Source organism: Gallinula chloropus (genome assembly GCF_964237585.1).
Source record: "Gallinula chloropus genome assembly, chromosome: 1".
Taxonomy (NCBI): domain Eukaryota; kingdom Metazoa; phylum Chordata; class Aves; order Gruiformes; family Rallidae; genus Gallinula; species Gallinula chloropus.
Genome location: NC_140085.1, coordinates 61,885,977 through 61,911,072, shown reverse-complemented (window position 1 = coordinate 61,911,072; position 25,096 = coordinate 61,885,977). Strand labels below are relative to the sequence as shown.

Below are 25,096 nucleotides of genomic sequence, written 5' to 3'. Positions count from 1 at the left end.
ACAGCTCAAGGAGAACCTGTGTTAAAGATTATTTCAGTCAGGAGTGAACTCCGGTAGATCGTTTTAGCCATCATCCTGGCATTGGGAGTACGCTTACCTCTGTAAGCCTGTAAGTTTTACCTTGAGTAGGTTCACTGAGGTATACCAGCAGTGTGCCCTGGTGGCTAGGAGGGTCAGTGGGATCCCGGGGTGTGTCAAAAGGAGTGTTGCCAGCAGGTCAAAGGACCCTCCTCTTCTACTCTGCCCTGGTCAGGCCGTACCTGGATAGGCTGAAAGAACTGGGGCTGTTCAGCCTTGAGAAAAGAAGGCTAAGAGGGGATCTGATCAATGTTTATAAAGATCTGACGTGTGGGACACAGGGGCAAATAGCCAGGCTCTTTTCAGTGGTCTGTGGCAACAGGACAAGGGGCAATGTCCTCAAGTTGGAGCACAGAAAGTTCCGAATCAATATGCAGAAGAACTTTTTCACAGTGAGGGTGACAGAGCCCTGGGAGAGGCTGCCCAGGGGGGTTGTGGAATCTCCTTCTCTGGAGATATTCAAGACCTGTCTGGATGCCTCCCTGTGCAATATGTCCTAGGGAGCCTGCTTTGGCAGGGGAGGTGGACTCGATGATCTGTCAAGGTCCCTTCCAACCCCTATGATTCTGTGATTCTGTGATACCATTTATTATTTTTTTCTGGGTATGTATACTACGATGTTATGTGCCATACATCTGCGTGGTCCTTCACAAATAAACTTGTGCAAACTCTGTGCTAGGTTGCAGTGTTAAAGTTACCCAAACCTGACAGAGGGAAATGTAAAAAAACAAGAGCCTAAGAGGGAAAACAGCTTAATGAAAGGTCCTTTGAGAAAATAATGGACTAGTCTTGAGAGGGACAGGCTTATCAGCTCAGTTATAAGGACCAAGACCTATCATAGAAATAACTAAACAGTAGGTAGGCATTCCAGAAATCATTGCTGCTGCTTGAAATTCAGGAACTTTTAATGGTTATCTAGTGAGTAAGAAGCAATATACTTGCTTTTCGATTCATTAGTCATTCATTATAACGGTAAGTGGTGGAAATCAAGCAAAAGGAGCAGAGATAGAGACTTTCTTAAATGTCATTGTAAGGGCTTCAGTGGATCTCTCTTTCATGTCTGAATAATTGCATCCCAGCAGGGCCTATTGGGTTCTCAATTTCTGTTCCCATGTAGATGAATGCTACTGATTTTTTTTTTCTGATTTTTTTCCCTTTTTTTTTAACTGCGGTTATGCTTCTTCTGCTGCTCTTTGACAAAACTGCAGTACTTAAAATGCACTTAACATTTCTGAAAATACTTGAAGGCTTCAGTCTAAATATATTTCAGTAAAACAGGTTGGCCTGTAAGGCATCACAGAAAAAGGCATATGATCCTAGAAAATAGTCATATATCTGATCTCTCTGCGCTGGGCACACAAAGTAAGAATATTTAGCGTAAGGCTACCAGCTAATAGGACAGCCCGTACCTTAAACATTTGAATTCCACAGCCCATTAACTTTAGAGTGAAACATGGTTGCCAGATGGCTGCATTTCCCACTGATTGACCACACATTTATTTTCAGGTACATGACAGATGGAGGACTCAACCTATATACAAGAAGTCTGAACCGAATACCAGACCTAGCTGCCTCTCGAGACGTGATTCAGAGAGGGGTTCATGATGTGACTGTGGATGCAGACAGGTAACAGTGCTTTGCTAAGTAAAAAGCTATCTGAGCTTTACAAATATTTTTCATCCTTCATACCTGCTAATATATCACCATTTTGTTGCTATGGAATAGCAAGACACAGCAAGCTTTCGTGGCTGCTAGGTTTCTGAGCACAAAAAGCGCCAAACACCGTGAGTGGGGAAAACCCCCGAATTTCTCACATGGGGAGGGGCCTTAGGAAGAATGGATTGTTGAAGATGGAAAAGATGAAGAAGCCTAGACCTTACTTGCAGTCTTGAATCTCTGAAACAGGACGTGATTTTTACAGTTTGCCTTGTCAGCTGATGGGTGTAGGGAGAATACATATTGCCTCTGGACAGCGGAGAGCTTGGGCGAAGAGCTCAGAAGCGGGTCAGAACATGCATTTGGAGATGGCTAGAACCAGAACCCTAATCTTCTCCATCCATTTTGCGCTCTGTGGGTGTCAGAAGGCAGCAGCACCCATGAGCAGTGGGAAGCGAGAAGTGGGGTTATATTCCCTTGTCTGTGCAGTGTGAAAAAAGAAACACCACCATCTTTCCCTTACACACGTATGTATGGGTGTGAGCCTAAAAATATGCTCCCACTAGTACTTCTGCAGACTAGGCAAGCATTTTCTGTTTCCTTTCCTTGAGTTTGAAGTAGATTCCTGTTGGCAGCTTGTATCCATGTCTCAGAAATAAAAATTCATAACCCAACTTTTGTAGAACTTTCAGCTCTGTTTAGAGGGTGCTTTCAGCTCTGGGGTTTTGGTCAGAGCATCATGTAGATACAGAGTAGCTGGGAAATTTGTCAGTCTTCTGTTTTAGAGGGATGGTTTCACTCCCATCTTTTTCAAATCAAGTTTCCTTTAAGGGGAAGGAAAAAAACCCAGGTTATTTAATCAGGAAGGGAGAAAAGGTTCATGGAGTGGCTCTTTTTCAACAAACCCAGCAAATTAAAGAAGTTTTAGGATATTCATCTAGGTATTACATAATTTTTACTTTTCACATTTTTCTGGTGAAAATAGGCCTATGACACAAGTTGGGGGTGGTCTGCATTAGTCAAACAGTGCATGCAATACATCAGGATAAAGAAGGGAATTTTTATCTAGAGAACCAGTTACTTAAAAAAGAAGGTTGTTTTAGCTGCCATATTAGCATTTCTTGACTTTGCAGAAAAAGCTTATTTTAGATGGCAACTCAAATGAACACAGCTCAGTTCTTTGGAACGCAATCTTTGACGTGATGGAAAGACCAGAGAAAGCGTACAGTAGGCATTTAAGGAAATAATTTGGATAGAACTCAGGCAGTAACAGAAGGAGAAAATGAGAAATAAGATGTGGGCAGGAGGGACTTTTGTGGAGCTCTCTATGTGAGAACAAGAACCTTACGCTCAAAGTGGGAGGGTGGAAATTTTCGAGACTGGGAGTCATGTAATTAAAGACAGAGAAATGTTTCCATCACCCACGTTTTTGTATGTTCTGTATCTTTTTTTTCACCTGGAAATAATGTTATTAGAGCTCTTCCCACCATGCAATATTCACACCCGTGTTTCAAACCATGTCCGTTTTCCCTGAGGAAAAAAAAAAGAGGTCCAAACTAAGGGTTTTTTTTTAAATGTGTCATAGTATTCCTCAAGCTCTAGACACTGCTCACTTAGTGTTTGATTTGTTTGAAGTGTTACTTAGTAATGTATGTGTTAATTTGTTTTATATAGCGTGCAGGTACATACATGTTTAACCACATGTGAAACCACAGGGAGGACATCATCAGTTCTCAGTTAATGAGATTGTCCAGCATTTCCCAGTAGCAAATCTGTTTTGGTTTGTTTATACAACTTTGTCAGACTGGCTAAAAACGTTGCGCTAAAAACTACTCTGCTGTTTCCGAGTCTTTCATCTCCAAGTCTATTGCTTGCCAGTTTGTGCAGCAGGGACTTCAAATTTGTCAGATTATATTGGCTTGAGTGAAAAATTGACCAATTTTATGCAAGATACAAGATTTCTAGAGAAAAAAAAAGAAATTCATGCGTATTCAGGAAAGATTTGTTTGATCTCAACAACTGAAAGCTCAATATATTACATCTTCATTGAGCATTTGTGAACTGCTCGCCATTAGCAAGCTGCATGAGCAAGCCCCAAAGTCAATTTTGAGCTTCAAGTCTAAAAATGTGAAGTAGGATTTACTTCAACATGGCTGCTTTCCCTTAACACAAAGAATGAAAGCTGGACTCTTGTGCTCTTCTGACCCTCTAAACAAGGTGTCATGGAACATAGTATATACTATCATGGAATTAAAAACTTAGACTTGTAGTGCATAGGCATGAGGGGTTTAAATTACAGATGTTCAGACAATTCTGGCAACCTTTTTACAACCTTAATTGTGCTTTGTTGACATAGATGGTTTTTTGTATATAAGTGTATGCCATTCCTTTAAGCAGCAAAAAGGTGTTTAGGAAGTGGAAAAAAATATTTGTATATGTTCTGATGGTAAGAATACAAATGCTTGCCAAAATAGGTCACACCCCCACCCTCACGACCCCGTATTAGGTCAGACACTAGACACACAAAGTTTGTTTATGCTCATTTTCAACAATGCATGTCATGTCACATTTATGATATGAAATCAGGTGAAAAAGCAATACTGAGGTCACTGAGATGCTTGCTTTGTTTGGCAGGATAGGTTTTGGTCCTTCCACACAGCATGGGTACCTGAGATTTCATCTTCTCTCACATAGCATTTTAGATCTTATTTTTCCAACTATAAATAAAAAACAATATGATTTGTGTCATGGCTTCAAGGTATGCCTTGCTCCTGGTATTAGAAACTTCCATGAAAGAGGATTATTCTCCTATCATCCCTGCAGATACGTGAAGGACATTTTCTCTATGGTATCATTAGTAGAAGCCTTTTTTATTGTTGGCATGATTTGCCCTGGCCTTTCTGTTCTAAAGGACTCTGCTGGCATCTCTGTGCAGGCAGAAAATAAATGATATGCTGCAAAAATCTGATTTACAATAGCAGCCAGGAGAGAAATTTCAGTGTTCTGTCCTTCCCTAGAGCCAGCAACTTTTGCTGACAGCAACCCCATGTTCTTCCTGAAAACTGAGCTCCGGGTTTCTCTGACAACTGGAATTACAGCTTCTGCTTATATTTTAAAACTTTTTTTTTTTAATAATCTGGCAGTATATTATTCTTCTGGTAGGTGGGCTGATGACATCTCTAAGGGTAATGCCATTTCTGGGAAATGTATGCTTTCAGACTGATTCTCATTTCATGGAAAAATCAGGAAAAAGATAATTGAAATTAAGAGCATGGAATTGATGAGAAAAGACAGTCAGGCCCACAGTTTGATTCCACTCTAAACTGGTTTCAGATAGCACCTGCATCTCCACTTCTTGCTAAAAATCAAAGGGTTGAAGGATCTCCATGTGGAAACCTAGCCTGAGAGAGTTCAAGCAAATAATAATATTAAATTTCTCTTTGATCAACTCCATAAAAAGCTAAATTCATGAATGCAACATAAGCCAAGGTTTAAGTGCTGATTGCATACTGCTCTGGAAAGCACGGTGGTGTAGAAAGAAGCACAAGGTATTTGCTTGTTCTAGGGAACGAACTGTAATGGTTCAGGGAAAGGCCGAAGAGATGCTGGCAGCATCAGATGTCAACGGCTGTATCATTCTTTTTTTGGTCTATAAATGCCTGTTCCTTGCAACTTACCTTGCTGCATATACCATAAGAAATTAATTAGAGAGGAAGATGGATTCTCTGCAGCGGGTTTAACTTGGGATGTTGCTGGGAGAGTTTTCAGTTGTATGATACTCCTTCTCATTTATTGTTCCATCTTCCTCCTCTACACTCCAGCATTTGCCTTCTGGGACTTTTAGAGGGAGTATTTGAGGAACGTTCTTGGAGTTCAAAACCCCTTTCAAAGTGAAATGAGCCAAAAGAGATTAGACATAAGCACACAAAATGAATTATATTCTTGGGAAGAATAAGGTTTATTGAAAAGTAAGTTGCACTGTTTCCAAACCACCCTGTGTTGCCCATAAAAATGGTTAGGATATTTTAAACAAACACTTTTAGAAGGGGATATAGCTCCACTGGGTTCAACCATGGTCCTTTCACCCCCTATACCTGCTGACTTTAGTGCATTGTATCAAAAGCCACAGTTTTCTTCACTTTTATCAGCCAACAGTCAACGTAAATTGTGCAACCGTGTTCCCCTCACATCCCTGAAAGTGCTATTTTTTTTCCCCCACCTTTTCTTCAGATTAAACCCAAAGCTTGAAAGGTAGTTTGTGCTGCTTAGTGTGCTTTACCATGACCTGCATCAGCTACTTTGCCCTTGCATTGAATCTGAGCCCCCGTTACACAGAATTCTTGTGCACAGGGAGTCTTTAAAATGCTTCCACCATCTGTCACATGTGCAGAAGATTTGGCAGTTATCTCAGACTAGCTCAGATGGGCCTGTTTGTTCTCAGCCAAACCATAATCACCATAATACATTATTAATTATCATTATAATAAAATAATTCCAGATTTTGCCTGTAGTTTATTAACTAACTTCCTGCATGAATGGCTATAAGTCTTCTTCTGGTGTTTGTCTGAGTAGATGAGCCTTGAGTTGGAATACTGTACTCTTGGAAAAGGAACCTCTCCAGAGTTCAAAGGAGTATTGAACTGGGAGCCCTGTTTCATAGGACTGGCAGTATCAGAAAAGGCTGAGAGATATGATGAGCAGTAACTCAAAATCCTGAGAGAATACAATGCCTATTCTCTTGCCATAGTTTTGGCAGCATGTTGAACTGGCTGATGTCGTTTGGAGTTTAACCCTTTGGGATGCTGATCAGTGGGCAGGAGTACTTTATGTATTGCTTTGCTATCCAGGTGCTTCCACATAACGTATATTTCAGCACTGCACTCCTCCTGTGCTCTCTGCCACGTGTTCCCACAGTTTAGGGTTGATGTGATCACTGCTCAGCCACAGCGCAAATATTACCTGTTCCCTTTGCCGCTTCTGGTGGAAGTGTGGGATTTGCTATGGATGGTGAAAGGAGTTGTATGTAGCACAGTGCTAGTGATAGACACTGTGCACATCTTCAGCCCTCTGGCCCTGCCTCAGTCTCCCAGCGTTTCAGCTGTGTCCAACTCTGGGTATGGGTGTCTGTGGCAGTGCTACAAACGTTCATCCCACAGGTATGAAATAACAAAACACAAAGTAGATATACCTACTTCTTGCTGTCTACGACTTTCTTGGGCAAAACTGTTTTGCAACAACTTGACTTTGCTGTGTAGGGAGAAGCCCTATGCCTTTGCTCTGCCTTTACCACTGACTATGCCTGTGACTGAGCACAACCTAAAAAAAGTCATTACAGACCTTAAAGGCAACGTGGTTCTTCCAGTCATGTAATCTGGTATAATTTTCCTGTCTCTGATTTTGCAGTATTAGCAGGTTCTTAGGATATTGAAATAAGTATCTATACCTCAGTATTTTTGCAGTTATTGCTCAACTACCTTCAGAAACCATAATTAAAGAGCCTCTCTTGTGAAGCAATTTAAATTTTAAACTGATTTTACTGTTGTTGCTCTCTTCTATACTTCTAATCTTCCATAATTTCTTTTCACAGCTGTTGCTGTTAACATTCCTACCATTTCCTTTTATTATTCTCAAATGATCCTGCATTTTCATCATCTCTGGTGTAAATCTTTCCTCATTTTGGCATCTGTTAGGCTATTGAGAAAGTTACCAGTAGAAGTATCTGTTTCATTATGTATCTCATGTTTTATTTTTTCTACAAACTAAGGATGCTATATTTAAGTACCTAAAGCATAAATATGTGTGTATCCTTGCATGAAGAGCAAAATAATTGTGTCAAAAGGAGCACTCCCGGGGTTTTTTTGCTTCTTATGTTGTTAAGTATCCAGGCTCCTTTGAGGATAAATATCTTATTTTTAAATGCATAATGAAAAATAAAATTTTCAGTTATATGATTTTGCACAGCATTACTGGTGTAGGAAAAAATGTATTTAATTATGACTTTGTTTCATGATTTCAGAGGTACGGATTTGTGCAGTATAGAGTAAGGAGAGCAACTGGACCTTTTTTTTTTCCTTAGTTGCTTTAAATATCTATAGAAATTGCCCATTGATTCACAAACCAAAACATGGAAACATTTAACAGCTGTGTGAGGGTTTAGCTTCAGATACTTTAGTAGTACCAGTGACATAAACAAATGGCATTGGTAGCATGCCATCATTAGTATGTTAAACTGTCATGATCCTGCAGTATCATGTCTGCAGACACATTTCTTTGCACCCAGCTTACATAAGGAAATGACATCCAGCAGAGGCAAGAGCAGTGTGTGGCAGATGTTTACTTTAAGACAAGACCGAGCTGCAAGTGATTATGTGAAATGACTGACAAATGAAGTTTTCTCTTTTTCATTTTTTCTCAAGTGACAGACAGAGGGACAATGTCAACTAATTTCAGTCTGGATGAAAAAGAAATGCATGGAAATAAGTTTTTTTTAAAATTTTGCAAGGAATGGAGCAAATTGCATTCTCGTGCGATGCTAAACAAGCTGAGCTGAGCTTGCTTGTAGGGTCATTAAACTGAAGGCTGACTGTTTACAGCTGACACATTTAACATTCTCACAAATTGACTTTTTCAAAGGGGATGGTGTGGAACTAGGTATTAATGTCAGGCAGCCTATTGGCATTCTTCATTGCTGCTTATCTTGAAGTTTGGTTTAGATACTTTAATATTATTTGAAGTCAGGCTGGACTTTATCATTTGTTAACAGATTACTAATACTTCCCTTCAGGAAAAATGCAGACAGTTTACTTTGATTGTAATCTACTTCTGAAGAGAGTACTGATGTATTTATTTTAGAACAACTCCCCAAGACACAGATAACAGTTTCAGCAGCATCATGTTGGTCCACCACTGTACTTCATTGTAAAGACTGTACTGCCTCCTTTTGTAAGAACATAACAGAGATAGCAAGACTTAAATCATTACCCAAAATACCCCAGGCTTGAATATAAAATTAAAGAACTTGAATCTCCTGTGTGACACACATTTGAGTTCTGAAATCAAGAAACTTAGGAAGTTCTTTAAAACGTCTTGATTTATTTGATGTCTGGAGGAAAGAAGGTGTTGTCATTTTATTCTCCTGCATGGCTATTAAAAAAGAAAAATTTTGGAATTTACAATAAAATGGGTGCAATTGAGATTACAACTCTAACTTTAACAATCACGGCATATTTTAGACAGATGCTTCATGAAACAATATAAAAATGGTGATTTTGATAATTTAGTACTAGAGATACAGCAGCTTGAGATCACTAAGTTGTCTTTTGTTATAAATTTCCTTCGAGAGCCTTACTTCCTTGAGGAGTAAAATATTCTTTTTCTTACTTAAGTACTTTATTAAAGAAGTGGTTTTATAATAGCTGCTTCCCAGATTGAGGTAGTTTGTGGTATGTGTATACACGTATGCTTGGCAAACAAAACGTGAATTGTAAGAATGTTCCCACTCACACTTTCATAGAAAGCAGTTAATTTTTAACACTATAAAAATCCTTTGCCTTGGATTTATTAGGTAGAAGTTCATTTTAAAGGACATTTGGATGTGTCAGCCTCAGCAGAGCTCTAAGATGATGAGAAACAGGAAGAAAATGGAGCGCCACATCACTGTGCATTTCCTCATACCCCCAGGAGGTAATGAGAAAGGGGCAAAGTGATCTGCTCAGACAGCTGCTTACCATGGTTTTGAATACCTGTTCCTCCTCCTAGCTGGCAGGTGGAGAAAACAGGTAGGTGAAAGGAAGGAGAGATTTAAATTAAGCTTAGCATTTTAAAGGTGCGACTACTTGAGCTTAGGGCTATGTACAGTGTGGCAGAGGGAAATGGCAAGGTTTTGACTCTGTCCCTTGCAACAAGCTGCTCTTAGAGCAAAACAGTACTGCTCTGTGTCCCGAGGCTGCAGGGGAGCATCCATGTTCCATACATTTTGGCTTGGCAATTGCATTGCAAGGTAACTTCATCATTAGTGACTAAAAAAGATAGCTGGATTCCAGCTGAAAGCTGGTCATGGGTTATCTATGATTAGATGAAATTACAAGAAAGCTGTGTCTGAGGCTGTACAGGTTAAAAAATACAGGAGCCTTTTATTTTCTGGGAAAAGATAGGGACTTTCAACCCTGTAGGCTGGCTAAAGATGCTGTTCAAAGGGAGGGAGCATGAAGGGAAATCTGGGAAGGATACAGCGTGGCAGAAAAACTGCCAGCCAGTGCAGAGAATACCCCTCGCTGCAGGATGCTCTCTGTGGGGCGCAACATATGTTAACCTTTCTCTTTGAAAAAAATCCCTCCATTTGCTTGTATCAACATTTTACTTATAAATCTTAACTCTGTCACCTCTGAGTCTTCTTTTGATGGAGAGAGGAAAAGACGATCCTCCCTCTTCAATCTGTTCTCGGAGCGCAGTTGTGGAGGCTTCCTGCCCCTCTGGAGCCCCCTGTGACAACCTCAGCTCTGCACGGGCAAATGTTTGGTGCAGCAATGTGCTTGGAGTTTGTTTTCTTTTGAAGTTACAGCACTAATCTCATCTGTATCTAATTGTTAAAATATTAAGTCTTCAAAGATTTCCTTTGTAAACAAAAGATTGTCATAACAATTTAAACAGAATCAGATGTGTAAACTGAAAGAGTGGAACCCTCAATGCATTTTACCCAAGTTTTTTTTACAAAAGGCTACATTATAGCTATAATTCAAACCTGCTTAGTGGTTTGAATAATCTAAAATACATTATTTGAATGAAATTTTAAAGATAGCTTTGCCTAATTACGGTTTACTTGAAGAAAAAAGGTTTTAATCTGTTACCTGTGCTCATCAGCTTTAATTTTCAGTATGCTAAACTTTCTTTTATATTTTCTTTTTGGATGCATTATGCTCTAGATCAGTTTCACACTGCAGAATAGAACATAAAATGGCTGCTGACTCTATTAACTGCTTTGTAGGTAAATCCACAACAGCAAAAAATGCTTTAAAGTATGTGTAGTTTTGGAAATAACTGTACTGCCCTAGGAAGTGCAAAAATTGACAGAACAGGTGTTATTCCTTAGACTGTGTTATCTAGAAATAAATCTTACTGCTATAAATTAGTCTCTCATAATATTCTACAGTTTTTTGTCAGTATACTGACTTAAAATAAGATATTTCAAATGCATAGGATTTGAATCAGTTTCTGGAAGAGAGACCGTAGAGACAGAAAACGTTAATTTATGTGTTACATATCTTATGACTGTTCATTAATAAACAGATTAATATTGATAGCCAGTGTCTAAAATTAGAGAAGTTGTTGCTTCCAACTAGGAATGCACACACAGTTTTAGCAGCAAGACAGTGAACTTTAGGAACAAACCACAACAAATAAAGGCGGACTGTACTTACCTTCATTTACTTTTTCTTTTTAGATTAAGTTTGGGTCTTTCTATAGGATATTTATTACCAGCCCAAGGAGACAAAATTTAACGAGTGGTGTCTTCCTGGAGCAACTTGAGGACATATAAGCCTTTATGAGAGGCAAGTGATCAATAAAGGTGTATAATCACCAGGACTCAGGAAGCACCATCTGGAGGCTCTTATCGCTTTCTATTCACCATACCAGGAATGTCACTGGACAGCTAGCTTTCAGTTTATGTTAGGATGGACCATGACTTTTTTTAAGAAATAAACAAAACTAAAAAACATGCTCCTTTAAAATTTTAAATAAAAGAAATTCTAGTCGAGCATCACAGTGAAGTGACAAGCCTCTATATAATTACACCATCCATGGCATGACATGACATACTGTCATCAAGGGATAGTCCCTTAGTGGAAGGAATTGCCTTCTGAGGGATTTTAGAAAGGCTTCATTTTAGGAAAAACAGTTTCTGTACAGCATAGCTATTAAAAGAGAAATCAGCATGTTTCTTTAAGGTTAAAGAATATATATTTTTTTTCTCTTTCAGCTAAAATCCTTCCCTTCCATAAAAGAATTGCCTCAGTGTGCCACGTATGACCCAAATCTTTTGATGCGTAAAAAATAACTGAATTGGCTCAATTTTACAAGTATTTTTCCCTTTGTTCGGGGTAGAAAGAAATTTATGATCCCCTCTTTTGTACATATTTCTTTCTCTCTTTAATCATTTAAATTAATGATACAGCAGTACTCTTGAGAAAGAGATGAATATAAATTGGATAAACTCGATGGAAAAGCATGTAGGAAAAATAATTTTTTGTGTATTAAAAGTAATGTTGACAAGGATAATTTAGAGCCTTCCAGATAAATTGTGAAAGTTAATATCCTAACTAGATTTCCACTAGATCTCCCTAAACAGCTCTTTTCCCTAAAATTACCTGTCATATTTTCTCTTGGAATGGTTCTATTGGATTGGCAATGTGCAAAATTTTAAGACTGGGCTGGAACGTATGAGCATCGTTCCAGCCTGCCACTGAACTGCTGAGTAGTGGTAAGTGAGCCCCAAGAAGTCCAACTCAATTTCTGGAGATTCCCACTGTGGGAAGTAAGAACAGCCTACATCACAGAAAATTTATGGTAGATAGTTTATTAATTTGGAATTGCTGCTTTGGTGATATTTTGTCAGATTCTTGGACCTGCTGCAGCTATTTGGTACAGCTCAGCACAAAAGCAATAAATACTGAAGGTAGCTGGTCAGCAGTGCAGCATTGGTCCTCTGTCTGTTACGGCTTTGACTAGTGCTTACTAGGGGAGCCATAACAATTTCCTTGACAGGAGCTCCGTTTCTTTCACTAACCATGGCCCTGAGACAAGGGGGAACTGAAGGATGTATTATTTGTTGTCTTAAAGCCGCAAGCATCTTCTCCACCATCCCCCACTCTAAAAACATTAGCTGTCCTTTCTCCATAGAAGCAACAGTAAAACCCAAATACTGAGTTCATTTCTGTCAATATTGAATTGTCAAAGGAATAAAGCCTTTGAGCTTCTCAGAGATCTAGAAGATAGCAGTGTTGTCATTTTTATGCAAAATAATTCATATATTTGAGTGGAAACTAATCAAGGCTCCAACATAATTTTTTAGGAAATTCTGCTGCTTGTGCTACCAGTTGCTGGAAAACCTTCTTGTCTTGTTTTATTCCTGGTATCTCAGTTGTATTTTGCAAGGAGAAGTTTGGACACAAACCCAACATAAATCCTAGGAAGAGTGAGCCCAACTTAAGTATCTCACACCTGGATTTATAGGATTTATATTTGAAAACCTGAGGCAAACTATTGGGAAATAAATACGGTCTAAAAAGAAGTAGGAAAACTTAGGAAAATACATATATGGAACTTTTGATTAAAAAGTGAGGACTGTAAGCAATCTGATAATTTTGGGATGACTTGCACCACAGAAGTCACAAAACTGCAAATAAACCTAGATTATCAAAGGAGAGTTTTATGTTTACTATTCATCTTTTAGGCAAACAGAACTACGCCTAAGTGATCTTAAAACAACTGAGTCATCCACAGTTAATCGTCTTCTATTTTATCTTTGAATGTTTTTCCCAAATATTGTTTGCAAAAGTGTGCCATAATGTAGAGATTATGCTGAACGTCTTGTCAGGTCTTCCTGAAAGGGATGTGATTAGATTCAAGAGCTGGGTGCCTAAGCTGTAGATTTAGCAAATTGCTTTCCCTTTTCATGTGACTCCGGAGAATTCCCTCAGGGGAAATTTCTAGATTAATGTACATGTCACACAAAGCTTTCACTCTTTAAAAAAACTCAGTTAGGCATGAATCTTACTCCTCTTTTTCTATTCTGCGTAGGAGAATAAACACTGGTTTGTTGAACCACAATGACTTTAGAAGATGTATATGTATTTTTGCTGAAACAGTCTCACGAGTATATTGTGGGTCTGTAGTATATTTCATACATTTACTGTATGAATTTTAATTCTTAGACCCAGTGAAAAAGATGGAACAGCTCCTATGCTGGGCCGTCCACGGTGCCTGCTTGCTTATGGGTCTCCAGTGCATATCATACTGCAATATGCTATTTGCCATTAAAAACTTCCCAAAAAGGATTGTATTAGAACACTCTAAATTTTCTTTCCAGTCAGCCAGAGAGTACTGAAAACGATTTAGTACTTTCCTAAGCAGTTCTTCAAAAGGATTGTACATTAAATGGGCAGTCTGAAAGTGACCTGTTAGCCAGCCTGAACCTGGAGCAGGAAGCTTCCAGAGACACAACAGAGAAGGGACTTCATCATGAAGAAAATGTAAACCATATTTACAAATTATATCTCAAAGGAGAATTACCATACGTCTCCTAACACCTAAAGGTCTTCTAAGGAGACTGCTGAAATATTCCATAAAATGTATCAAAAGGATGTTAAGACCTCTGTTCCCAAGGGCGTATATCCCATGGTGAGTCCAGCATGCATGCCTGCATGGCTGCCCTTTGGCTCTGGTTAGTATGCCAGCAAAATAAGACTGTGCAGCATCCCCATCCAGCTCGGCTGGGATGCTCTGAAATTATTTTGTAGGCTGTTCTCTGAAAAAAAATGGAAGTATTTCTGATTTGTCTGTTTTTGGCATGGATGCTATGAGTTTCAGAGGAATATGATCGGCCCTCTGTTGCAGAGGATGTTGGCCAGGTGCAGTGCAAGGCCTGAGTGTCCCTGCAAGGCTGTTGGCAGCTCACAGTGACCTAAGAGCTCGGCAGAGGTGGCGTGGCTCCCTGAGCTTCATGCTTCAGCTCTTGCCAGCTGCTACATGTAGCCAAATGGTCGCTCAAGAACCCTTTGAGATGCTCTCAATTATAAAAAGCATTCCATTAATTTCCATGCATCCTCAGATTGTGGAAATCCAGACGTGACCTGAAGGCATTGATGTGTTCTGGGCACAGTTGGGATGGTCCAAGAAATTTAACCTGCTGGAGTAGAGTGTATAAATTTGTAGCCAGATAAATAAGAAAAAGGAGGAAAATTGTATTAAATTAAGATAAATCACTGCTGTATTATGCCAGGAATGGAAAAACATATATCAGCATAGGACTTTAGAGTACTATGCTACAGTGGTCAAAAAGTACTGTTGATTTTCCTTTGTGCTGCAGTTTCAAAGTTCTTGGATAGGTATTTAGCTGCCAGTTTTTACCAAAGTCTATGTGTCAGTGCCATCAGGACTTTGTGCAAACCCTAAAAGGCAGACGGCTTCATAGAAGCATAGAATGGTTTCGGTTGGAAAAGACCTCAAGATCGTTGAGTCCAACCATCTGTCCAGCCTTACTAGGTCCAACACTAGACCGTGTCACCAAGTACAACATCTCTTCTTTTAAATACATCCGGGGTTGGTTACTCCACCACCTCCCTGGGCAGCCTGTGCCAATATCTGGCAACCCTTTCAGTAAAGAAATTTTTCCTAATATCCAACCTAAACTTGCCCTGATGCAACTTCAGACCATTTCACCTTTTCCTGTCACTAGCTACCAGAGAGAAGAGAGGGACCCCCACCTCACTACAACCATGTCCTAATCAAAGCAAAATCTCATGAAGCTAATTATCAGAGGCTCTGCAAAAACATATGGCAGCAACTGTTTTTAATAAAAAATAAATAATCAAGTGTGTAGCAAATTGTAGTCTTTATATAACATTTCAGTTTAATGCTCAGGTTCCTTTAATTTTCCACTAGTTAAACAAGTGTAAGGCTTGTTTTATTTCCCAGTATATTTTCATTTTTATATTATTGAATGACTTATTTTTGGCAGAGACAAAATAATTTGTTGGGCAAGAACATATAGAATCATTCATGCATTTCCTGAGAACTAATATTATGTTGATGTTTCTCTATGAAGATGTTCCATCTGCTATTTCTCTGTAAATTTCAAGAGAAATCTTAGAAATCTTTGTAAAAGAAAATCATCAGAGGTAAAGAAAGGGGGTTATAAAGCCAAACTTTTGCCTGAGTTTTATTTTCTTCTCATTTAAGACAGGGGCTTGTTGTGGTATTTTTTTAAAAAATCACTCCCTTGGTTGAGTCACCGCTAATTTAAAGTCAGTCCCCCTCCCCCCCCCTCATTAATGGGTTTCTGATCCTAATGCTAGTTTTTTCCTCTGATATTTTTATAAAAGCCTTCTGTATTCCCATTTGGATAGCATTACTTCACGATGCTTCTTCTCAGGCGTTATCTCTTGCCTGCAAGACTTGGCTGAAGCCATATTATTAATTGGTTTCCTCCTCGGTTTCCTTTTACAAGAAAGGACTTTTTTGACCTTCGAACTTTGAAATCGCATTGGTCATTTCTTTCTCCTTGATTTTTTTCTTTTGAAGCAGTATTGAATTCCATTATATGTCCTGGGATGTCTTTTAGGTTTGACTACCTTTCCTGTACTCTAGCAGTTGTGGTGTTTGGTTTTTTTTTCACATTTTCCAGCTACTTCCATTCTTATGTGCAACGTCTGTTGACTTTTTTTTGTTTTACCAAAGAGAATGCCAAGTCCTTTGTTGTAGTTCTACCTTTCAAGGGTAGACTGGAATGCAAAATAAACTCTGTTTCTCCTTGTTGATAGATATTTCATTCTATTAGTTACTCAGTAATTGTCTATAAGACTTTCCTATAGTGATCCCCTTATTTAAATTTATCGCCACTGCATTGTTAATAGTGAGATTATAGCTCAGAGATGGTTCCATTTGGAAATGTCACTATTTTATCCCTCTTCCCTTTCTGTCACTTCAGTAAATACAAGAACCCTTTTTTTTTTTGCTGTCCAGTTGTATTTATGAAGACGATTGCCATTGGTTTCAGGTTTGCTTTCACAATCTCATATGTTTCTCCAGCATGCCAATTTCATCAGCTCTGTCTTTTTCCAGCTTATATTTCAATGTCTTCTACTCAGCAAATGTGGGTTCATTCTGGTACAGTTGTGTAATGGCTGGACTTTGGGAGAGAGGAATATTCATCAGGAGCGAGACAAAATAGCGAAAGGCTGTTGTCAGTATTCAGCTTGGAAAGAATCCTTTGACGTCCTGATAAATGCTGCTGATGTGGAACATTCAAAGAAATGACTTCAGCTTTGCAAAGTGGGTGGTAACAAATGCGACAGCCAAGAAGGCTGGAGTGTGATGGGGACAAATTTTCCCAAATTGGCAGGAACTTAATTAGTTGCAACAGGCTTCATACATTTTTGCTGTCTGCAGCTATATTTTTATTACATCTCTCACTTGCTAGTCTGCTCTCCAACTCAAGTGTTGCCATCATCTGTTAGTGCAGAAAGGGGGAAAGAATTTCTTTGCAATGAGGGTTTTTGTGGTTTGACTTCCCCGTCCCCCTGCCCCATATATTGAAGTCATTTGGGGCCATCTCCATCTTTATGTTAGTCTCTGAATCTTGGGAGTAATTTATGAGCTAGATGGTATGTGCTATATTGCTGTTATGTCTTCTTGGATCTTTCTAGCTGATAGAAATGGTTTATTTATTTATTTATTTTGTCTTGCTTTGGTTTTGTTCTTTTTTTGTGTGTGTGGAGTTTCAGCCAAGCAGGAACCTGGCTTTTTTGGTCTGTTCTGGCTTTAAGTCAAGATGACATTTATGGGAGATGAGAGAGCTTCAGGATACCAGGGAGAGATCCAGGGCAATTGGCTGCTGTTCTGGCAGTGATTTATTAAAGCAACTCACCTTATCTCCTCAGCTGAGATTCTGGTACATTCACTGCTATAAACCCAGCTAGCCAGAGGTCTCCTTACCTTCTCAGCAAAAGTTTGTTGTGTCATAGACTTTGACATTTAAGCTCAAAGCCTAAGAGTAATTTAATTTTTAATATCAAATATAGATACGTTTCAACTAAACTGTGGGCTTTCCTTGCAGTAATCAACCATTTTTGGGTGTGTATTGCCCTTTATATAATTTAAATGCAGAGTCTGCTTTGCTTTGTGAGACAAAATAACATATGTTTTGCAGTATTTTTGGAAAAGGATGAATGCTCTTTGGGTTTCAGCCAGACCCTTTGTATTATGTGCAGGTGCTTTGGGGTTTAAATTATTAGGGGACCTCCTAATAGAAGAATCAGAGGACAAGGCGGGAAAATTGCTACAATGTGGGTTGTCTTTGCCTCCACTAAAAAACCTAGTAGTTCCTCTTTTAGCTAATATAAAATAACAAACTTACAGCTGTGTTCCAGCCTGTACTTATAGGAAAAAACAATACAGAATTGATGGAATCATTAAATCATTATTAAATAAGTATGCTCTATTTCAGACCGCCTGCATTTAATTCCATTACCTTACCAAAAAAAATGAAAACCAAAACAAACTCCAAAACCCCAAACTAAACAATAGCCCCTAGTTGAACAGGAAAGCAGGGCAAAGGTCTGAAGTGTCTGGGTTAATACCATGTCACTTACTGTTTTTAAATTGTCATAGTACAGTAAATTTACATAGATTGGGTCGGGGTTTTTTTCCCTACAAGGCCAACCATACAAACAGGTTTGCTTTTTGTAGCAGGCAAGTTTGCACTAGGCAAGATCTTGGGGGTTTTTTCTTTACTGTGTCCCACCTTTAAGCCACACAATATTTGAGTGAACTCAAAATGCTACTTTTTTGTTCTGCAGAAAGCCTATCCCAGCAAATCACTAATTAGTATGTTCTATCTATATCTATATATCTATCACAATATTACAGTGGGACTGTATCCTTCCAAATCAACTCACAGAGAAACTCACTGATCTATGCCTGCAAGTTTCCTGCCTGCAGGTGTTTATCCATGGGCAGTGGTACACATCTGTATGTCGGCATCTCCCTGTACGTACAGAGTGTGTGAGCAAGTTGTTAGCGGAGGAAGAAGTGTTGACAAGCTATGCTGCCTCTTCATGCTCTTGCCATCCATGTAGGCTCTGTGCCTAAAATTGGTTGACTTTGGGTGTCACCTAGCAAACTGATGGGAGTTAAAAGCTGAGGGGATGTGACCTTAAGTGGTTAGCAATGACACAGCATATTAAGTATTTAGCTTGTGAAGGATAAAGCACTAAGAGTCATCTTAGGAAGCTAACAGATAAATCATGACACTATGAGACAAAAAAAAGCAGTGAAAACATTTACTAGTGATTATGGAGTAAAATTATTCATCAAACCCTTCTGCAAAGATGCATTAGGCTCAAGAAACTGTTTTGGTCTTACAGTCTGATGAACTAGATAATTAAAAATTTGCCCTGACAGTGTCATTAAGAGCTGCTAATTATTTGCCAATTTTTGCTTAACAGCATACTGGACCTAACTGACATGGTATCTCGTTGTGTACATCAGAAGTAGAGATGGACAGTCAGCGTATGCTGGTATTTTCCTTCTGTTACAGTGACAAAGGAAGGAAGCATTCTGTTATTGTACTGTCATCACCATTCTTAGGAAGTACTTGGTATTTAATATTTTCTATTGCCATCTCCATTCACAAACGTTCATTGATACTCCATACATTCCAGTGTTGAGTATTTTCCTTATTTTCCAATTAGAGAAATAGAGGAAATAGGGCTGTATTTGTCTTAAACACTGGATTCCTGAGTCTGCTGATTTGTCGGCTGGCTATCCACCTTTTTCATCCCTCAGAGATAAGTTTTCAAAAGCCTTACACATGTTTTTACCTCAGAAGCATCCATATATTTATTCCTGCTGTGGGAAAATATATTATTCCTGTTAACTGTGATAAATCTGTCCTTTACACCTTTACTTCTCATGTTATTGATTAGGCAAACAACTCGTGCCTGGATTTTTCATCTGCTGCTTTTATTGGTTTTGCATCTACTACCAACTCTTCTGTGTTCACCCTGTCTGTTTTCTCATCCTGTCACATCCTAAATGCTAAACTTTCTAGGGCAAACACTCTTAGTTGCATGTGTCTCCAGGGTGCAGACAGCATATTTGACCTAAATATTTGAGTATCATTTCTGTAAGATACCATAATACATGGTTTTGGTAGCTCTTAGTAATAATGACCCAAAGCAGCCTCTACAAATGTAACTTTACAGCCATTGTTCGAATTCAGTCGAAGCCATCATGCTGTTCCTTAATGATTGAGTCATGCTCTTCTGTCAGACTACTAAGTGTTATTTTCTTTTCATCAGAACTCCTCCTTGAAATAGACTGCTTAAAATAGAATGAAACTGTTCATAAAAAAAATAATTGAGGGTATTTTGTACTGAGAAGGTGGGGGCTGTGAAATTAGAGATTTGAGTTGGAAGGCCCTTTGTTGTTCCATCTAGACTAATTCTGCACTGTTGCTAAATAGTAATATTTGGCTGTCCCCACTTTGAATATTCTATTTCCCTTAGTAACAATTTTATGGTCTGCCCACAGCATCTTGTTAAATTGCCTCTTCTTACTGGGTTGGGATTTTATATAGGTTTTCTCAAATGCAGTAGCATCAAATACTAAAATTAAAAACAGCAGTAAATGGTAGAAGGCAGGAAATTTAAAGAAATATATGAAAGAGCTATCAGCAAAGCAGTCAGAACACGCGAGGCAAAATAGCAAAGCAAAATACTATTAGAGATGGGAGTCAAAGAAAACAAGAATATAGGCCAAGTTCAACAAAACCAATAATAAAATGATCACAATAGAAGAAGAAAAGTGATAGATTTCTTAATCTTACTAAACTTGAATTAGAAAAACTGCTTTTGTCAGATAGTAATGTTTGTGGCCATTTTGATAAAGCATTCCATTGACATTCTGTAAAGCAGTGCCTTATTATCAAGATGCAATTAGTGCTTAGTGACAATGACAGGGAGCAATGTTCCCTGATAACTGTATAATCTGATATATCTGGACAAAAAGCACCCGTGCATTTTAAAAGGAAAAGCAGGGAAACACTTTAAAATGATGCTCAGGCAGTGTCAGTATATGCGAGGAGTTAAATGCAGAACCACACTATGGGAATAGGATGCACAGGGAATAGAGAAGTCCTTGTTTAGTAATCCTGACATGTTATTCCATACATTCAAGTGTATATTGTTCACATAATCCTGACATGAAGAGAGGAACATCTGTTTGACAAACAGACAAGGTGTGATGAAACAGAATGTAAAGCCAGGCATATAACAGTAGGGCTGTTCCATTGCATTTCCTACAGGTTTCTGTACAAGGCTATTTAATAAAGCTTTTGATGCCCAGTCTTGATGATCGTTATTTTATGGCAGAAATTAACTGAGATGCCTCCCAGACCTGCTATGTGAGGACTCAGAAAGAGCCCCTTATCTAATCAAGGAGAAGAATCTTTATGGTATTGGACAACTGTGTGCATGCTGTAGGTGGTCTACCTGTGGAACGCTTACCCCCAGAGCATGTTGCAATAAACAGTTTGCTACATAAAATAGGAGAAACCGAAATGAAATGTAGCCATTTTGAATTTCTTTCTGGCACATAAAACAAGAGGAAAGAGGAGAACTATAGCATTTCACAGTGATTGTTGTCACTGATGGTGTGTTTAATATTCATTGCACTATTAATGCATCAATAAGTTAATGGAAGTATTTGTAGAATAATGACAAAACAGTCATAAGAGTAGCACAAAAATGTTTAAGGATGTCTTCATCCATCGAGTATCTGAATATTGAGTTAAATTAGAGCAATTCACAGCAAACTGATTAGGAAACAGTAAGAACAAAATAATGTAAAATAATATATCTTAAATCAAAATGAGGTAATTTTTCAGAACGCTGTTTTCAGGTTCCATTTTTCTGCAAGCACTTTGTTGAAATAACTGCAGCCACTTCTTTAAAATCTTTCCTTTTAATCAATATTTTTTACAGCACTTGAGATTAGGTTATTCATTGTAGTGACAACAATGTCGATGAACTCATTTGGCCTTAATGATTTGTTTCTGGCAGCAGCTACTAATTCTGCTTACTAGGAAACCCTAAGGATTTCAGATGAAGGTTAAAGATGGAAGTGGTTCCTGGGCTGGTTGACAGGGTGGATTAGTGCTGCGGAGCCCTGTAGGAAAAGGTCACCACTGCAGTACACAAGGGAGGGTTGTCGCTGAGGGAGGTGAAGTCGCATCCAGCCTACAAATAGAGATTCGGACTTGGGTAAACTAGTCATTGGCAGGTATAAGTAGGATTTGCTTATTGTGTCCTGCTTATCTTTGCCTACCAACACTGCTCCTGGCTTCTAATCACTGCTGCCAGGCAGCTGTCACATCGACAGGACTGTCGGCTCCTCTCCTTCTTTCTTCCTGCTCCCCACATTATTTATTTGTGACATTCTCAAATAGAAAATCTTGAGCAAGCGCAGCACTGCTGGGTGAGCAAGGGAATATGAAAGACCTTGATCTACTGACAGAGGATTTTAAGCTATGGGAAGCTCCATTATGTTTCTATTCTATTTTGAAGTTGCATACAGTATTCTGTGCTTCCCTGTATCTCACAGAGAATTCACGTTCAATCCTAGTAACTTTTGCATCCCGTTTAAATGGGAGTAACCAAAGATCTCATTCCTTAGGACTTTGACTGATTAGTCATTGGGGTGTAGGTTCTCTACAGATTCACGGAACACTGCAGCATATAGCGGCCTTAGGAGACAATTTCACTCAGTTGCACAAGGTAATATTGGCTATGAAATATGACTGTCTAGAAAAACGACGTCTCAGCAGTTCACCATGAAATGTCACGCCATTTCAGAGACTTATCATTCACAGTGCTGCATGTTGCACTTACTGGGCTGTACATCGAAGCCTTATGCTCAGTAAGAATATTATATGCAAATGGCAGTGCATGAGGACATGACAGTTTGCAAAATGACATGTGAATTATACAAAATAAAAAGTGATTGCCAGCTTTTGATTTGCATTTAATGGTACCTGCGTTACCAAGCCTTGTCCGCAGTGCCATTAAGAGTGCTGTTTGAATTTGATGAACTGACGGTCTGGTCTCCCTTAATACAACTAACTTTGTTTAATACTGCACTACATTTTCTGCATCATGCTTTTTCTTATACTAGCTTCATGCTACTTTCTGTCTTCAGTCATTTAGTGGGTCCAGAATTTGGGGTTTTTTTTTACTAGCTCTGTAGTTCATTGTAATGCAAAATAGAAACTGTTAGGAGAGTGATTGCAGATCGCTGTAAATGTTCCTTCTCATCCCAGAAACTAAATGTCAGTGTGGAGTGACCTGTTACAAGATGTGTGTCCCAAACTTCTGCTGATTTGAATGACATTGCATATTGATAGTTTGCATATGCATTATGCAAATGGTAACAGGCGTCCTCGAGGCTTACACACAGCTCCTGAATCAATTTAACTGGATAATGAATTTAGGAACTAACCTAGTTAAACCAGACACCGTTTATATATTGCTACAGAACTGTAGAGCTTAATTCAGGAGAGATCTGGTCATGAAAAGGCAATTTCGTGTTTCTGCCTGTTGTTTGTCGCCCGGCCGCTCTGCAAGGAGCACTTCTTACATGTTAGGCAAGGCAGACGAAACCAAATGACTGGTTTGAAGATCTATGAGGCAGTGATTTTAGGTCTAGGACATGAATATTCATCAGATCTGACTCCCCTAAAATAATCATCAAGCACAACCTTTCTTTAGGAAAAGCTGTCAAGTTTGACGTACTGCGCATTCAGAACCTGACTTAGAAATTATTAACTTTGAAATGGAAGAATCTTTTCAAGCAGCATTAAACAGAGCATTTTAGCAGTTTCACATTAAATTTTCTTCCCCATTTGTAAAGTTCAGTGGTTTCAGGGAAATAAAAAGCAGCAATGTGTAAAAGATGGAGACTCTGTACTCTGGAGTAAACCAACTCCTCCCCCTTCAAACTTAAATGATAAAAAATGCATTCAGCGAATGTAAAGGGTAAATTAATCTGTCTCACGTAAGGGAGTGCTGGATGCAAGCGAAGGCAGTCGCACCCTTCCTGCTTTCCCTGCTCAGCTGTATCATTCACTGTAGTTGTAGGCAGCCTGTGTCTGGGCAGATTGAAGGGTGTCCAATAACGGGGAAAATCAGGCCATTTAGTGACGTCCTTAACTGCTTAGGTGCCACATTTTTTTTAGACACCTACGCTTGACAATTTTGATCCCTACCCAAATCCTGCACGTCATAAAGAGAAATGATGCTTTGTAATGTCATTGAATTTGATGTTTTGAATCACTCATACAGCAGTGATGAAAACCCTCTAAGTTATGGTTTAATAATAAAATAAATTTTCTCTTAAGGAAAGTCCTAGGAAAGTGCTAATCCTAGGGCAAGGATGTTTAGGGATGATTTATACTTCAGAACATAAAGGTCCTTTTTATGTTTATTCTAATATAAAAATGTATATTTACATTACCCTTTCAAAATCCTCATTGCTTTAAAATTACTGCTTAGGCTCAGGCATTTAATTGTACACCACTTTATGAAATCTATTTCATTTTCATTAGTTATTGTTGCTTTTCAGTTTCGAATATACTTTGTCAAGTTGGTTTATATCTCAGTTTGTTTCATTGCTTCCCTAAGAGACTTCTGCTTTTGCAAGTGTCCCAAGGAAGGGATTTTAAAAGGAATTACTTTTCGTAATGCAACTATAAATAAAGCAGTGAATGTTTCCTTCAGACAAACTCTAGTAGAAGTTTGTGCATCATAAAAAAACAAACAACCAAAAAGTCAGCCAAAAATTTGTTGGAAAAAAACCCCTAAACTGAAGTACTTGATAAGGTAAAAGATAAACAGGGAATTAAGTATCAGAAGAAGTCGGGGGATTTTTTGCTTGCTTGCTTGTTTGACAAACAAATATCCTGACTTCTACTGGCAGACTGTTTGGATAGTGGGAAGGAAGAAAGATATGATGAGATGGACTCACACACTGCACAATCTAGGGGAGAGCCCTTAATGGCTTGTTTATTTTCCAGAGTGCACCCTCCAACATTCCCAAGTGTAAGCCAGCGCGTTTGACAGATCTGAGTATGACCAGACGCCTGAACCAGCAGCCTGTCATGTTCAGTGATGCCGAATGCTTTTAATAGCAGTGTTACAGCAAGAGTGGAGGCTGAGCAGCTTGTCAGTCTTGGGAGATTCCTAGACTTTGCCATGTGACAGACAGACCACCACTGACTCGTAGACATATCTTAATAAGAGAAGGAAGGGAGAAACCAAACTTCTTTTTTTTTTATTCAGAGAAAAAGCTTGAATAGGTGAATAAAAGCAACAGCGGGCCATTGGAGCCTGCCTGCCTGGCTTAACAAGCAGGAGTCCCATGATGCTTTCTGCTGATGCCGGTAACAATCACGTTTTCCTCTCTGTACGAGGGTACAGCTGCCAAGAGCTGATCAAGCCATGGATGAGTCTGTTTGCAGACTTTGGTTTCAGGCTCTCTTGTCTTTTGCTCTTCACCAGAATTAATCCCAATGATATTTTTAGCTGGATTT

General features: G+C 38.9%; 1 protein-coding gene across 2 annotated transcripts in view; it reads left to right on the top strand.

Annotated features, from left to right (window-relative positions):
• Positions 1 to 25,096, top strand: part of NAV3 (neuron navigator 3) — a gene marked incomplete at both ends in the record, with an annotated part of 261,126 nt that overhangs the window by 157,364 nt on the left and 78,666 nt on the right. For both annotated transcript variants that reach the window (XM_084267744.1, XM_084267743.1), the window contains one exon: positions 1,585 to 1,704. In XM_084267744.1, coding sequence (XP_084123870.1) covers positions 1,585 to 1,704 — 120 coding nt within the window. The remainder of the gene's footprint in view (positions 1 to 1,584; positions 1,705 to 25,096) is intronic.